General features: G+C 53.1%; 6 protein-coding genes across 6 annotated transcripts; 3 read left to right on the forward strand and 3 right to left on the reverse strand.

Moving 5' to 3' along the window:
• Nucleotides 1-1,116: 1,116 nt before the first annotated feature.
• Nucleotides 1,117-2,107, reverse strand: EDD37DRAFT_253174 (uncharacterized protein). Its single transcript, XM_062810704.1, has 2 exons — nt 1,222-2,107; nt 1,117-1,158 (listed from the first exon to the last, which is right to left on the reverse strand). Exon 1 carries the CDS (start codon nt 2,008-2,010, stop codon nt 1,222-1,224), a length of 789 nt encoding a protein of 262 aa, XP_062673050.1. The 5' UTR covers nt 2,011-2,107; the 3' UTR covers nt 1,117-1,158.
• A 391-nt stretch (nt 2,108-2,498) lies between these two features.
• On the forward strand, nt 2,499-5,130 carry EDD37DRAFT_253205 (copper amine oxidase). The gene is made up of 4 exons (XM_062810705.1): nt 2,499-2,643; nt 2,691-2,821; nt 2,879-4,695; nt 4,768-5,130. Exons 3-4 carry the CDS (start codon nt 2,886-2,888, stop codon nt 4,974-4,976), a joined length of 2,019 nt encoding a protein of 672 aa, XP_062673051.1. The 5' UTR covers nt 2,499-2,643; nt 2,691-2,821; nt 2,879-2,885; the 3' UTR covers nt 4,977-5,130.
• Nucleotides 5,131-5,283: 153 nt separating this feature from the next.
• EDD37DRAFT_656228 (amino acid/polyamine transporter I) lies at nt 5,284-7,199 on the reverse strand (the record flags this gene model as incomplete). Its single annotated transcript, XM_062818814.1, has 6 exons — nt 5,284-5,784; nt 5,835-5,893; nt 5,955-6,013; nt 6,069-6,483; nt 6,549-6,903; nt 6,960-7,199. The coding sequence occupies 6 exons, from the start codon at nt 7,197-7,199 to the stop codon at nt 5,284-5,286; spliced, it is 1,629 nt and encodes a 542-aa protein (XP_062673052.1).
• Nucleotides 7,200-8,123: 924 nt separating this feature from the next.
• EDD37DRAFT_621563 (phytanoyl-CoA dioxygenase) lies at nt 8,124-9,376 on the forward strand. Its single transcript, XM_062816006.1, has 3 exons — nt 8,124-8,373; nt 8,433-8,808; nt 8,879-9,376. The coding sequence occupies exons 1-3, from the start codon at nt 8,169-8,171 to the stop codon at nt 9,228-9,230; spliced, it is 933 nt and encodes a 310-aa protein (XP_062673053.1). The 5' UTR covers nt 8,124-8,168; the 3' UTR covers nt 9,231-9,376.
• A 430-nt stretch (nt 9,377-9,806) lies between these two features.
• EDD37DRAFT_676985 (putative short-chain dehydrogenase) lies at nt 9,807-11,100 on the forward strand (the record flags this gene model as incomplete). Its single annotated transcript, XM_062819588.1, has 2 exons — nt 9,807-10,254; nt 10,334-11,100. The coding sequence occupies 2 exons, from the start codon at nt 9,807-9,809 to the stop codon at nt 10,738-10,740; spliced, it is 855 nt and encodes a 284-aa protein (XP_062673054.1). The 3' UTR covers nt 10,741-11,100.
• Nucleotides 10,996-13,277, reverse strand: EDD37DRAFT_676989 (glucose repression regulatory protein TUP1; the record flags this gene model as incomplete). Its single annotated transcript, XM_062819589.1, has 2 exons — nt 10,996-11,598; nt 11,652-13,277. The coding sequence occupies 2 exons, from the start codon at nt 13,275-13,277 to the stop codon at nt 11,353-11,355; spliced, it is 1,872 nt and encodes a 623-aa protein (XP_062673055.1). The 3' UTR covers nt 10,996-11,352.
• Between the last annotated feature and the right edge of the window lie 1,657 nt (nt 13,278-14,934).

Here is a 14,934-nt window from a genome sequence, read left to right on the forward strand (position 1 = left end):
GTCGGACTTTTCCGGGCTAAACCCCAAAGGGCAATTTGGCCAGCTCCTGCCGGTAGGGGAAATCAACGATAAGCACCAAAGTTTAATAAGATAGCTTACCGGTCCCTTCAGGAATTACGACGCATGGTTACAAAAAGAAGTACCTGGGATTGTACGGCAGCTGATTAAGCCATCTTGACCCCAACATCCGGCATCGACTACTATTGACCTCGAGAGCTTGCCGCACTAGGTCCAGATCATGGCAGCGCAAGCAAAGAATGACAGCCTCATTCGGGCGGCGAAGGAGCTGGGCGAGAATATACCTTGGTGCGAAGAATACGAGAAGATGATTTCGGGCATGCTGTATGTGCTTCAATGTCTGAGTTTTGTTCTTCATGCCGAAGTTTCGTTGGGCAGCCAAAAACAATTGATTTCTTTGTCTACGCCAAAAGCCGATACCTTGGCTCGAAGACTGACTGAATCGATGGGCAGATACGATTGTCTAGATCCGACCCTTTCAAGAGCACGATTCCGCGTACGAGGGTGGTGCACCAGATACAATACGTGGTGGCCACACGACGTTCCGGATGCAGACCTCGACTACCTTGCACAGGAACGGGGAAAGCAGCTTCGTGAGGTTATAGGCAAGGTTGGAGAGGACGTCTACCTTGAACCTCCGGTGTTCCTCGACTACGGCTGCAACATCAAACTCGGCGACCGAATATACGCGAACTTCAACCTCACGATTCTCGACTGCTCACTTGTCACGATTGGCAACCGAGTCTTGTTCGGACCAAACGTAAGCATTTATGCCGCAACCCATGAGACGGAGGTGCAGAGTCGCCGGGATAACATCGAGTTTGCTCGACCAGTCACGATTGGTGACGACTGCTGGATTGGTGGCAACTCCATCATCTTGCCGGGCGTGACGATTGGTGAAGGATCTACGGTGGGTGCAGGCAGCGTCGTGACCAAGGATGTCCCGGCCTGGAGCGTCGTTCTCGGCACGCCAGCTCGAATTGTCAAGAAGGTCACGCCGTTGGATCCATTGCCTGCAGAGCGAACGGCTTTCACTGCCATCGAAAGGATGGGATGATGTTGTCTTCGACCCTCCAGGGCACATATTGTTCCGGCAACTTAGCGGAGTCGTTGATGAGATACAACATAGACGATGCAATGCTACGCCACATGCGTCTACCCGGCCTGAAACACTTTTTGGTCGTGTATCTAATGACTAATCACCTAGTATGCTGCACCGTTTGTCGTGATAGGCTTCACTTCGACTTCGACTGGCGTTTCGCCGATTCCTCGTTTCTTCGCCTCCTCAATGATAGTCACCGTGGCCGTAGCTCCTATCCTCGTCACGCCAATCGACATGACATACAAGAGATCATCCAACGTACGTACACCACCGGCTGCTTTGATCTGGACGCTTGGCTTGGAATGTTCCCGCATCAACTTCAGGTGGGGGACCGTGGCGCCCTTGTACGAGTACATTCCGTTAGGCTGCTTGACGAAGCCGTAGCCTGTCGACGTCTTGACAAAAGCCACGTCAAGATCGGAACATATCTGGCACAGGCGGATGATGTGTTCGTCCTGGAGATAATCGTTCTCGAAGATGACCTTGAGAATGGCCTTTCCTGAGGCCGTGACCGCCGTGTTGACTGCGCGAATCTCCTCCGTCACATACCCCCAGTCGCCGCCGAGCACTTTGCCGATGTTGACGACCATGTCGATCTCCACACCACCTGCTTTGACCGCCTGTTCTGCTTCGAACACCTTGACTTCCACGGTGGAATTTCCGGCGGGAAACCCAATGACGGGGCACACTGCTACGTCCGAGCCTTCGAGCATCTTTTTGGCGAGCGGTATCGAATAGGGTTTCACGCATGCTGTGGCCGTGTTGTATTTGCGCGCAATCTCCAGGCCGGACGTGATTTCTTGGTCCGTCATGGTCGGATGGAGAAGTGAGTGGTCAATCATTTTGGATATCTGGGTCAAAGTGACCGAGATTTTGGTTGGAGAGGACATGATGATTGCCAAAGACGTTCTGTTTGACCGGAGACCAGGAGTTCTGACAGTGTCGACCTACAGGGATAGTCTCTAGCTGCGCTTCTCCAAGGCAATATTTCAAAGACGTCGACGGTCGACGTGGGGTGATGGTCATTGAAGGTCAATGTCACTGAGGCAATTGAACCACCAATACCGCGTGTTCTGGCAGACAAGATGACTGATGCGACAATAACTGATGGATCTCTTGGTACTGAACTGTCCCACTCATCCAAGGGCGAGTCTCAGCTTGTTGCATCGTGCTGTGGTGCACACAGGTTCTTCATTGGTAGCTGTTCAGATTCCCCATTTGGGCATTCTCGGCCGCAAGCTCCTATTCGCTGCCCCTCCGGGTAGCGAGAGCTCAGACCTGCCGACTCCTCCATGTTGCAGTCGACCCGACCGCTGCATTGGGAAGCCGAGCCGTCGCCTGCATATGCGACCGAGTGTCGAGAACGATCTGGCAGATCTTGCGGGTATGATTTTGCAACGTCCCACACATTTGATATCAACAGCTGTCAGTGATCTTGCCCTTCAAAACTCACCCAGCTGTCAAAGCGTCTTGACCCAATTGGGAAAATCGACCAGCTATTCGACGAGCAGATCGCAACAACGGTACGAGCCTCACCCTGGCAGGCAGGCCATTGTCCTAATGTTCGAAGATGGATCTGCTCTTCAAGATGGTCGAGACTCGAAGATGATGTGACTAAGCTAGGTTTGCCCGTCGAGCGTGATGTTACCAAGGTAGCTTTGCCTCGTAGGCTTCATAAAGCCAGAAAGTCTAGCTGTGATGGTCCGCCAACAACAATATCGACTCTAAAATCCAGACGATCACCGACCAGCTCAACAGGACCAACATGAAGATCCATGCACACCCCCTGGACCCTATTACCGCGGCCGAAATCACGCGCGCAGCTTCCATCCTCCGGGAGCATGTTCGAGGTTCCAAGGTCCATTTCAAGGTGGTTGACCTGATCGAAGCACCAAAGGCATTGGTTCTTGCCTGGGTGGATGGGCGCGTCAAGACTGTGGACCGAAAGGCCAGGGTATACTACCACGTAGAAGGATCTCAACATCTCGGAAAAGCGCAAGTGAACATCACGCAAGGGCGTGTCGAAAGTGCTGTGCTCTTGCCTGATGCTCAAGGCCCAGTGGACTATCTCGAGTGGGAGAAAGTGCATGAAGCATGCAACACTCATCCCATGGTTCTGGAAGAGGTCTCCAAGCTCAATCTCCCTGCGGAGGCCAAAGTCGTCAATGACCCTTGGTCCTATGGCACTGATGACGCCAAAGAAAGGCGCCGCCTCTTTCAATGCTACATGTACATCGTGCTGAATGACGACCCAGAGGCCAATCACTACTCTATCCCAGCTCCATTCGCGCCTGTCTTTGATGCTCACACCCTAGAGCTCTTGTGGATCGACCGCCTACCTCTCGGAGTAGGGGCTGAGATAGACGAGACACAGCCGTGGGAACCTGTGGCACCTGTCGAGTACAGTGCCAGCATCCTCGGAGGTGAATACTTTCGCAAGGACCTGAAGCCATTACTGGTGGAACAGCCTGACGGGCCCTCCTTCCAGGTCCAAGGCAGGAATGTTTCGTGGCAGAAATGGAATTTCCAGCTCGGCTGGAATGTGAGGGAAGGCCCCGTGCTGCACAATGTGAGCTACGACGGCCGGTCCTTGTTCTACCGTGTGTCCATGAGCGAGATGACGGTGCCTTACGGCGATCCAAGAACTCCATTCCACCGAAAGCAAGCATTCGACCTTGGAGACTCGGGGTTCGGACTAACCTCCAACACGCTGACTCTAGGCTGCGACTGCCTCGGCCACATCCGATATTTTGACGGCTACCGCACATCCGGCGATGGAACGCCCGTGCTCATGGCGAATGTCGTCTGCATGCACGAAGTCGACCAGGGTATCGGCTGGAAGCACACGAATTTTCGAAACGGCAGGTCATCCGTGGTTCGCGATCGTCAGCTGGTCGTCCAGTGCACCGCCACGGTTGCTAATTACGAGTACATACTCGCCTTCATCCTGGATCAAGCAGCGAATTTGCATGTCGAGGTCAAGGCCACCGGCATTGTGTCGACGATGCCTGTGGCAAAGGGCGTGCAAACGCCGTGGGGCTCAGTGGTCGCGCCGGGCGTCATGGCCGTTAATCACCAACACCTTTTCAATGTACGTGTAGATCCTGCACTGGACGGTCACAAAAACAGCATCATCCACGAAGACTGCGTCCCAGTCGCAAGTGACCCAGACCTCGATCCCTTTGGCTGTGCGTTCACGGTGGAAGGAACAACGATCACCAAGGCCGGAGGTTACGACCTGGATGTCTCGGCGTCGAGGACATTCAAGATCATCAATCCAAATGTCATCAACTCCGTTTCTGGGAAGTCCGTTGGGTACAAGTTGCATGCCGTTCCTTCGCAGATGATGATGATGGGCCGCCACACGTTCAACTACAAGCGCGGCATCTTCGCGAGCAAGCCAATTTGGGTCACCAAGTATCGCGATGACGAGCTCTGGGCTGCAGGAGAATTTACAAATCAGTCTCGTGAGGACACCGGGCTCGCTATCTGGGCGAACCGAGATGACAACGTCGAGAACGAAGACGTTGTGCTGTGGCATACTTTTGGTGTCACGCACGTCACCAGACCTGAAGGTAAGTCACTGAGAAGGGTAGACGAACCCTTGGCTGAACCGTCCATCTTGCTAATTGTGTGTCGTCATGCAGATTTCCCCATTATGCCATGCGAGAAAATGTCGGTCACTCTCAAACCTAGCCACTTTTTCGAGCTGAACCCTTCCAACGACGTCCCGAGGTCGAGCCAGCAGGCCAACAGGTCAACTTTGGATGAGGGGATGGATGCTCCTCTTCCAGCCGCCACTAAGGATGAGACGGCTTCGGGGCAAAAGTGCTGTGTAAGTGCGCCTCGTCTGTGAGGACAAGGACTGAGCCGGTTCTGTCCCTTCGACTCATTTGTACGGAGGCTTACTTAGCAGAAGTTGGACGGAATAAGTAGGACTCGAGAGCGAAAACGCATATGTAGCCATTGGATTTGTCCCGAAAGATGTCATTTGACAAGGTTCTCAGCGTCGTCATCAAAAGGACGTTACTGTGGAAAGTAACAATCGTATTGTGCAGTACGTCTCACTACATGGAAAGCGACATAGCGCTCTTGTCCTGCTCTGTCGTCATGGGCCCTGTGGTAACCCAACCTCTATCCTCTGAGAATCCGGAGCAGCATCCTCACGCATGCGAAGTCTTGGTTGTTGCAACGGCATTGGCGGCTGTGATCAGATCCCACTGAATGTGTGGCCCCTCAAACTTCCTCCCAACCGTAAACCAGCAGAGCATGATGATTGCGAATAGCCCAACAAGGATGACAGAAGTATAGTTCATGCTGTGGACAACCACAGGAATACTGGGCGGCATGCATATCAGGACACCAAGCAACACAATGAACAGGACCGAAAAGATGTTGCAGAAATATCCCAAGTATCCGAGTTTGAGATAGCGTGGCGGGAGACTCTTTTTCCTTCCTTGAACGAGCAGGATTCCTTGAGGTACCACATAAGTGATGTTGAGGAAAAGCACGGCCGAGGTGACGATAGAGTTGAAGGCCGTGGTCGATGCAAGGTAGAGCAGCCCGTATAGGCAGACGAAACAGAACGAGGCCAGCGTTGCACGAACGGGGAATCCCAGGCGATCGTCAACTTTGGCAAAATAGGTCGAAAATGAAACACCACCCTGAGTGAGCATATCAGCAACGGTCACGAATCTAGTACAGGCAGACTCACGTCGCGGGCAAACGCCCAGGCAATTCGTCCAGAGGTTACCCATTGTGAGCACAATGAAACTGTTGGCAACGGGTCAGCGTCTCACAATGCAAAGATCGTCGTTGACCAGGGTTGCCTTACGGATATAGATCGCTACAAGCCAGATGATGCAGAATGATGTGGCCGCTTTGCTTCCAGTTCTGCTCAGAAAAGACTGTCAGCATGTTGATGTCCTTCTGGTAGGAAGCAACTTACACCTGGTAGATAATCTCCAAACTTGGTAAGGGAGAGCTCATGACAGCATCGACATCCTTGACGCAATACATCAGCGCCAGGAAAAGGGGCAATGTCGTCACGAGGCCAATGACCATCGTGGCGCCTATCACTTGGGGCACTCTTCGTCCGGGTCCGATCAGCTCTTCACTGATGTGTATCACGCCATCAGTGCCACCAAAAGTGTACATTGCATTGCTGATACCAAGTACCCAGGCAGTGCCATCGCCCCATCCACTGGTTCCCATACCTGAGCGGGTAATGAAGTTTGCCGGCTGCTCTTGCTGTCTCATGGCGAGCACGATAACAAAGGTGACGAATGCCCCGATAAGGGATGAGTAGAGAGTAATTTGCACCGTGAGGTTTATTCTCTTGGGAGCCAGGAAGAGAGGAAGCACTATAACCCCGGTGGTCAGTCCAGGGTGCTAGGACTGCAATGTCAGAGACTGGGTTCCAACTTACTCGTGATGAATGCGACAGCGACATAAACGAGCCATTCCTGGTAAGCGTGTTGGATGTAACCCGGGTGGAAGAAATGGGCAACTCCAAGGACGGAGACTGCGGAGAGTGAGGTTCCACTAGCAGTCACGATCCACCAGCCCAGCATGGACATCCAGCCCACTACGAAAGCCGCGAACCTCTTGTGCTTCTCGGGAGCAAGAATGTAACAGAAGTGGTACTGTCCTCCTGCACTTGGAAAGGCCGAGGCCAACTCGCTGAGTCCCAGGATGATCACGGACTGCACAAACCAGGCCACAATGAGAGCAAAGATGACGACTTGGGGCCCTCCGTATATGAGGTTCTGACCGAAACAACTCTGGAATACGTAACGATATTAGCGCCCGCGAGGTGAAATGGCTTCGGAGAGCTTACAAAATATCCAATCCATGAGTTCGTGATTGAGAATGCCAATCCCAAGGCAGACAGCCACTTGAACTGTCGCTGCAAGGCCGGTGTATGGCCGTTGGCCTGTAAGATGACATCGTCGAGGTTGCCCACCTCAGTCAATGAGCCCACCTGGGCAAGCTCGTCGGCAACAGAGGCAGGCACGTTGGTGAGGTTGATGTCATTCTTGCTCTCATGCTCAGCAGAGGTGGAAACCGTTGTCGCCATTTCGAATGTATGAATGTAGGAGATGCGTCAAGACCACAAACAGAGGGAGGGCGGTATGGTCGTTGATATACCCTTTCGATCAGCGGGCGTCAGATACTGATGGCCAAAGAGGACCTTCTCTTGTTATCAACGTCCTATACATATCGTCCATCATCCCGAACATTCATGTGCCCTAGACCTGGTCTCTGTCAACGCTTTGCGAAGATAACAAAGGGTACAATTCAATTGCTCAAGGACGTGGTGAGCCGGAAAGTTGTTGGAGAAATTCCCTATTTCGGAATAGACTAGATGCGTCGGCCTGTGTTTGGATGACTATTGCTGAATTCATGACGAGCTGGGTACGATCTGAGGTTGGTCAATTAACCTAATGAGGCAACATGGTTGGATTAGACCAGGGAGATAAGGTTGCAAAGCCTCTCTCCTAGGAATGCCACGCAGGGGACAAGTTCTGATATGGAGTCGTGGAGGCGGGCGAAATTGAGTCTCTCAGGGACTCTCGTATCTTGACCTCCATTTGAAACGGATTTGCCGTCTCACAGTGCATCTCGCTTGCAATTCAAACTTTTTAGCTTGGCTGCAATGCCGACAGAATCGCCCGTGTGCTCCAGTTCAAAGGTGGGCGAAATGTCTCGTTGTGGAAATTCACCCAACTCGCCACGGGAGCGCTAAAGGGGGATGCTTATCGCTTGTGGGTCGTTCACCAAACCTACCTCTGACTGTCCCATGATCCGATCTTGAGGTGAACAACAAATCTTTCATGCTAGTGTGAGCACACGATACAGCTCGTCGCTGTTGACCATATGATATAGACGAGGCTCGTGCCTCTGGTGGTAAAAACAGCAAGCAGCGTGATCTACTTCCCCACCATTCAAACCCTTCTGTGTGCAAGGCCGACGGTCAACTGCCTTCAGAAGTCGAGCGATATCTGTCAAAAGCCTTTGTTCCAAGTGTACTTATTCAAAAGCCAGGATGCCAGCCGCCAGAGCAACGTATGGCGAAGGAGTGCAGAAAGTTCCAGCTGATGCACCTGTCGAGGATGTCATTGCGTTGCTCAAGCGTGATGGTGGCGTGTTCATAAAAGGTCTTGTGAGTGAGGCAGACGTCGACCAAGCCTACGACGACTGCCGTGAACGAATGGACAATGACAAAGTCTGGGAAGGGAAATTCTTCCCCAGTAAGTGAGCACCGCTATGGCTGGACATGCAAGTATAATACTAAGACGGTACTTGACAGAGGAAACACAGCGAGCCCCCGGCCTACTGGGACTCAGTCCAACATATGCGCGGACTCAGGTGATGAATCCCGTGTACAGAGCGGTTTGTGATCACTTTCTGACCACTCGGACCTGGAACTGGTGGGGAGATGAGTTCAAAGAGTCCGTATCTAAGCCCTACGTGCACTCATGCACGGCAATGAGGATCGGACCGGGTGGCAAGGCACAGCCTCTGCACCGCGACGACTATATCGGCCACAATATCCTAGCAGAAGTCGACAGCTGGGATGACGAGCGAGATGTGAATCGTGAAACAGCTATCGGAATGTTCGTTGCTGGCAGCACAGTGACGAAGGCCAATGGGGGCACACAGTTCATTCCTGGCAGCCACCTGTGGTAAGTGCATCTGTACAGTCGTTGATCTACTCTATCAATAGACCACGCTAATACCTCTTCTCGTTTTCAGGGGAAGCCATCGCAAGACACCTCCTGATGTCAACCTATGCGAATATGCAGACATGGAAAAGGGCGATGCTTTTATCATGTTGGCATCCTGCTTCCACGGCGGAGGCACCAACAGCACAACAGACGAGTATCGAATGATATTCTCGACATTCGTGACTCGAGGTTACTTACGGCAGGAAGAGAATCAGTTCCTGGCTGTTCCACAGGAAGTGGCTGGGAAACTTGATCGAGACATCCAAGAATACATGGGCTATTCTTTGTCTGACCCTGCTTGTGGGACGGTTGAGCAGGTTGACCCCATCTATGTTTTGTATCCGGACCAGGGCGCCGTTGCAAAGTACCAGGATTTTTGATGTTGTGCTGTCGCTTGAGATACGACACTCCTGTAATTGAGAAGCACAAGATACTTCATGGGATATTGACCACTCGAGATGTGATGGAGTGTATAATCGAACGGCCTTGACGGATCCAGCGTCAAACACTGTAGTCATCAGAGCAGCCCTATCTTATGTCATATCAGTAACCCAGTCTCTGGACCCATGATCGGTATTAGCATGACAAGCCATCGTGTAAGGACCCACATTTACCTCGCTTGCAGCAGCCTTGTCTCAAGAAGGCAATACTCCCAACCAGACCGGGTCGGCGGACGATCCCCAGCAAGCGCTAACATCCACCTCTCGCCTGTCAGAGAGAGGCCATGTCCCATCGATGCTTACGGAAAACATGCAGGTCGCCTCCGGGTCACGATTGCGATATCCTGCAATGCTTATCCGACAGATCGAGGTCTTGTGTCTCGCTCAACAGGTGGTCTAGGCTCCTGATCTAGTCGGGTATCTGCGATTCAACGTTGAGGAGTCAAGGCGACTTCTTACCACTTCTTTCTCTGCGTCTGTCTCTCTTGACCTGACATTCCTCACTCTACCGCCAACATGACCGGTGCCAATGAAACAAGCACGACCAACGGCAACACCAACGGCCACACAACCATGCCGACCACAGAGTCTCCGCGCCCACTCAACCTCACCGGCAAGACCGCCATAGTCACAGGCTCAGCAAGGGGTATCGGCGCCGGCATAGCCCTCGAACTCGGCTCCCGTGGCGCCAACATCGTCGTCAACTTCACCTCCGAAAGCAGTCGCAGCAACGCCGAGAAGATCGTCTCAAAGATCGAATCTCTCGCCACCGGCGCGAAAGCGGTGACCGTCCACGCCAGTGTAGTTGACAAGGTCGGCCAACAAGCACTCATCGATGCCGCCCTGAAACTTGGGTCCGGGCACATCGACATTCTCGTGCACAACGCTGGCAATGGCGACGACAGATACCTCACCGACATCACCGAGGAGTTTTACGACATGCAAATGGACATCAATTTGAAAGGTACGTATGCACCCATTGGGCCCTCGAGGAGGACCTGAGCGAATCAACGACCGAACTTGGTACTGACCAGCCCGACTAGCACCCATATTCCTCACACAACTAGCCCTTCCTCACATCCCGCGCGGCGGCCGGGTGATCATTGTTTCGAGCGTCTCAGCGCGCATGGGCGTGCCCCAACAGACTGTCTACGCAGCCAGCAAGGCTGCGACCGAAGCCCTGGCTCGCGTGTGGGCCACAGAACTGGGCCAGTCGCGCGGTATCACCGTCAACTGTGTCAACCCAGGCCCTGTGGCGACGGACATGTACTACGCGAGCGACCAGAGCTTTATCGATGCCTTGAAGCCCATGATTGACTCGACGCCCGCCGAGGCCAGGATCGGCGAGGTCCGCGATATCGCTCCTCTTGTAGGGTTTTTGGCATCTGAGGAGAGCAGATGGGTCACCGGAAGTGTCGTGAGTGCCAGTGGTGGCTTGCTGTTCTTCTAGATCTTCTCTCTGCCGTTGGTTTGGAGCAGTAAGACGGATAAGCTTGCCTCGGCCCTTGTGGTTAACGCGATGCAAGGTGGGCGGGAATACCGAACAGTACATACACATTTGTAGCACTGAAGCTGTGAAGGTCACCAATCGCCCCGAGTCGCAATGGCACAAGGAAGCAAGAGACAGACCACCCTCATCATAGTAGCATGGATATCATTATTCTTGCTTTCTTTTCTGCTTCAGTCCCACAATGCACCATCAGACGACGCAAAGCAACAAAATCAAATTTCATCCCCAAGAAAAGCGGCCCCTCTGTGTCTCGCCCCTGAAGGCCTTTGCCTGCCACAGCAAAGAAGCGCAGCCCAATACACCTCGCCGACATTTCAACCAACCATAACCCAATAAACCGAGTCACGAATATTCCATAAATTTTCCCTTCTTTGGACCCTTACCCTTCTTTGATGGTCCTGGCTCATCCGGGTTAAGATTCCGCATCTCCTCACTGAGAGACCTCAGCGACATAAGGCTGTGATCGGTGCTCTGTTCGGTGCTCTGCCCCCCACTCCAGTCCTCCGCGGTAGTGGAGTCCGAAAAGATACTCATTCCCCTCTCAGACCTCCCCTAGATGCCTTGATGCGCTCCTCTCCAGGTGGTATATTGCCAGATACGAGCCTTCATGTCTCCTGATCCGGTAGCGAACAAGTGTCCGGTCGGACAAGGAGCCACCGAAATGACCGAGTTCTTGTGTCCCTGAAGCATCATCTGTGCGTTGCCAGTGTTTGGATCCCAGAACTGCACGCCCCGGTCTTTCGACCCGGACATGACCCATTCTCCACCAGGGGTAAGACAAACCGAGAGCACATAATCCTGTTGAAGATGTGTTAGACTTGTTAACAGTGATCGTGCAGTGAAAAGCTTACCTTGTGTCCTTCGAATGTCCGGATGCATTTACCGTCCTTGGCCTGCGCCGATGGGATCAGTCCTCGTTGTGGGGTGAGTTCCCACATCTTGATGGTCTTGTCCAAGCTGCCGCTGACCAATTCTCGTCCACTCGGCGAAAATGCTACCGAGTAGACACTGTCCTTGTGACCTTGCATCCCTTCCAATCGTTCAATGAGATATCCACTGGAGCAGTCCCAGACTCGGACACTCTTATCCAAAGATCCAGCAGCCACAAAGCGGCCATCGGGTGACATGGCTACGGTGGTAACACCGTCCTCGATAGAAAGGACCATGACTTGTTGATTCGATTCGATGTCCCAGAGACGGACAGTCTTGTCGCCCGATCCCGAGGCAATCAGTCGGCCAGTTCGAGAGAAATCGAGGGAATAAATGTCCTGCTCGTGACCATCGAAAATGGTTCGGATCTGTCTGGTCTCAATGTCCCAAACCCTGATCTTCTTGTCTTCAGCACCGGTCGCCAGCAACTTGCCGTCAGGAGAGAAGCACACGGAACGGATGTACAGGTCACCGTCTTTGTCCTGGACATTTTCATCGAGCAATTCGCAGACTTTGCGACCGTCTCTAGCATCGAAGATTTGCGCGCTGCGGTTGCAACCTGTCGCGACGTACTTGCCATCATTAGAGAAACGTACGCAGCACACGACTGACTCGTGGACGAGGTTGTGCAAGAGCGTGATGTCGAGCACACGCGGGACGTTGGGATTGAAGACGGCATGCCATTCGCCATTGGCGCCCATACGCTTCAAGTGGTCGGGGAGGTCGTCAGGATTGAGATCGGCCAGCACGTTGCCAACATTGGGATAATGTCCTTGACCTGGGATCTGATGACGGGGTCCTAGTTGCATGTCACTTCCTGGAGGTGTTGGACGCGGAATTTGTGGCGACGCTCTTGGGTCATTCTGATATGGCATCGGTTGTGGCTGACCCGGATGCTGTTGAGGTGTAGCAGGTCCTGGACCGCCTCGTGTAGTCATGTTCCTGTTCTTTCCAAGCCCCGGGGAGTTTGTGGGAGGCTGAGCCTGTGGGCCGTAGCCGTTCAGGGTCGGTCCTTGCTGGCCATAGCCTGGAAAGGCAGACGGCGGTTGGGGAGGGCCTTGAGGTTGACCAGTGGGTGGAGGAGGTTGTAGAGGATGCTGTTGAGGAGCAGGTTGTTCTGGGGGTGGAGCGAGTCCTGGACCGCCTTGACCTTGGTTGGCCATGATGCCACTAAAAAGGCCACCCTGACCGTGGCCGAGGGAAGGAGGAGCTTGCGCGGGGCCGCTGTGTTGAGCAGGGGCGCCGATATGAGATTGTACTTGAGGTCCACCACGTAGTTCGAGCTCGTGTCGTAACATGCGAATCTCAGCCTCATAGTCTTGCTTCATCTTCAGCTGGTTTTGTTCGAGCTGATAAACCTTGTTGCGGATCAGTTCCATCTCTTGAATTTGTTGAGACACTTGATTCTCGACTTGCTCCGAGGCGCGGTTCTGATTCTCGAACTCTGCCCGTAGAGAGTCAAAGATCTCATTCAGACGGTGATTTGGCGGTCCAGGAGGCGCGGGCCCCAGATTGGGCTGGCCGCGATGTTGTGTTGCGTTGAACATGATGGAAAGTAACTGATGCTCAACTAAAGGTTCGGCCGACTATGGGAAAGGGAAGAATGTCGGCTAGATTGGGATCAGCATGAGGTTGAAGAAGGTATTGGGAAGAGAGTTGCGACGGGCGCAGGTGCAGGTACCTCCAGATCAGGCAAAAAGCGCGCTAGTGGTAAGGGGAGAAAAATGGAAATAAGCTCCTTAACACCCAGGCGGCAAGCGTGAGGAATAAGGGACACCCGCTGCTGGAGCCGCAAGGTACGATATGTCGGCTAATTATCCGCAGTATCGGTGAATCAAGTAATTTCTTGTTGACGGATTCTGTAGGAGATTCCACAAAGACAAAGAGGCGCGAAAAAGGGTTGCTGCGAAGTGAGGAAGTAACAGGCTGGCTGATTGGAAAAGTGGAAGGTGTGCCTCTTTGTTCGGTGGAGGGGGCCAGCAGCGGCAGAAGCACGAGATGGGTGGAGGAGATGCAGGAGGTGCAGCCGGGGAGACAGAGTGGAAAATCAGGGAGCAGGCAATCGGCATGCTGGACCACGGGCCTCACTAGCTTGGGCTCCTCTCTGTGTCAAGTGTCGTCAAGGGAAGTGCCACCAAACACTAACGAGCACGTAGATTAGCCCCAAACCGAACTGGCAGACTGGTGCAGTCGCATGCAAGCAAGGACGGCAAGCCCCCAGAAAAGTCTCCAGGAGGCGCGAGGTGGATGGATCGTTAGCCTCTAAACTTAGGCCGAGTCAAGGCGGCGCTAAGGCCAATTGCCCGGGAGATCCACTGCTGCATATGAGGGGGCGTGCACTGGGCGTGTCCTTGCACCTAATTCTTCGGTTGTCATCACCACGTAATCCGCGTTGATGCTGGCTGTCAAAGCTCAGGGCAAGAGTCGCATGACACTTGGATCGAGGCCATACGCTTCTTTTCGAACAGTGAGTCACACAAGTTGAGCCGCAGTATTACCATGATACCGATGCTGGAGACATGGGAACAGGATCTGCCACGGTTTATGGCCAACCACCTCGCCTAGAGGCCTAAGTTAGGGCTACTAGGCTTGCCGTTTCTCCACCCCCGAACTGCATCTTCCGGTGTGCCAATCGGTGCAAACATGGCGATTCCAGAGCACGGGCCACACCTTGTCGGCTTCCCTTCTCCGGCCATGTTTGACAATCGAACCTCGACATAAAAATAAATGAAGTGCTGTGTGATTCATGAATGCAACAAAATGGCTGCGGTGTGCTTGACGCATCAATACCCTACTCTCGAGGCGGACATTGACATCTCTGTACCCGTGGATCCTTCGGATAATCACGCAGAAGCGGATGGACACAAGACTCAAGGGCCAGGATGTCCTCTTATTCATTTCGAGATCGATCGCACGGCATGTGTTGCGAAGTACGACTGCGAAGGAAAGAGAGCCAGGAAGTCCATCTTGAGAATCGTCCAAGCAGAGCTGAGGAGGATTAGCAGGTTTAGAGGTGCCATAAGAACGACAACGTCTCTCGGTCGATCGTATCGAGCAGTATACATATATTGAGGCCTCGAACAAGCCACATCAATTTTTGAGACTTCTTGACCGTCATGACACAGAGATGTCGCGAATGAGAGTATGAGAGTAAATGCAGGGCCAACTGTCTGCCTCTGCCGGAGGTGCGTGCAACACCATGGA

This window comes from Exophiala viscosa (assembly GCF_022695815.1).
Source record: "Exophiala viscosa unplaced genomic scaffold EDD37scaffold_2, whole genome shotgun sequence".
NCBI lineage: Eukaryota > Fungi > Ascomycota > Eurotiomycetes > Chaetothyriales > Herpotrichiellaceae > Exophiala > Exophiala viscosa.

Excerpts from the sequence above, each read along its gene's own strand:
- EDD37DRAFT_621563 (XM_062816006.1), top strand. The coding sequence starts at position 8,169 with ATGCCAGCCGCCAGAGCAACGTATGGCGAAGGAGTGCAGAAAGTTCCA. Across the intron at positions 8,374-8,432 it reads GGAAGGGAAATTCTTCCCCA|AGGAAACACAGCGAGCCCCC; the intron begins GTAAGTGAGCAC and ends GGTACTTGACAG. Across the intron at positions 8,809-8,878 it reads ATTCCTGGCAGCCACCTGTG|GGGAAGCCATCGCAAGACAC; the intron begins GTAAGTGCATCT and ends TCTCGTTTTCAG.
- EDD37DRAFT_253174 (XM_062810704.1), bottom strand. The coding sequence starts at position 2,010 with ATGTCCTCTCCAACCAAAATCTCGGTCACTTTGACCCAGATATCCAAA.
- EDD37DRAFT_253205 (XM_062810705.1), top strand. The coding sequence starts at position 2,886 with ATGAAGATCCATGCACACCCCCTGGACCCTATTACCGCGGCCGAAATC. Across the intron at positions 4,696-4,767 it reads GCACGTCACCAGACCTGAAG|ATTTCCCCATTATGCCATGC; the intron begins GTAAGTCACTGA and ends GTCGTCATGCAG.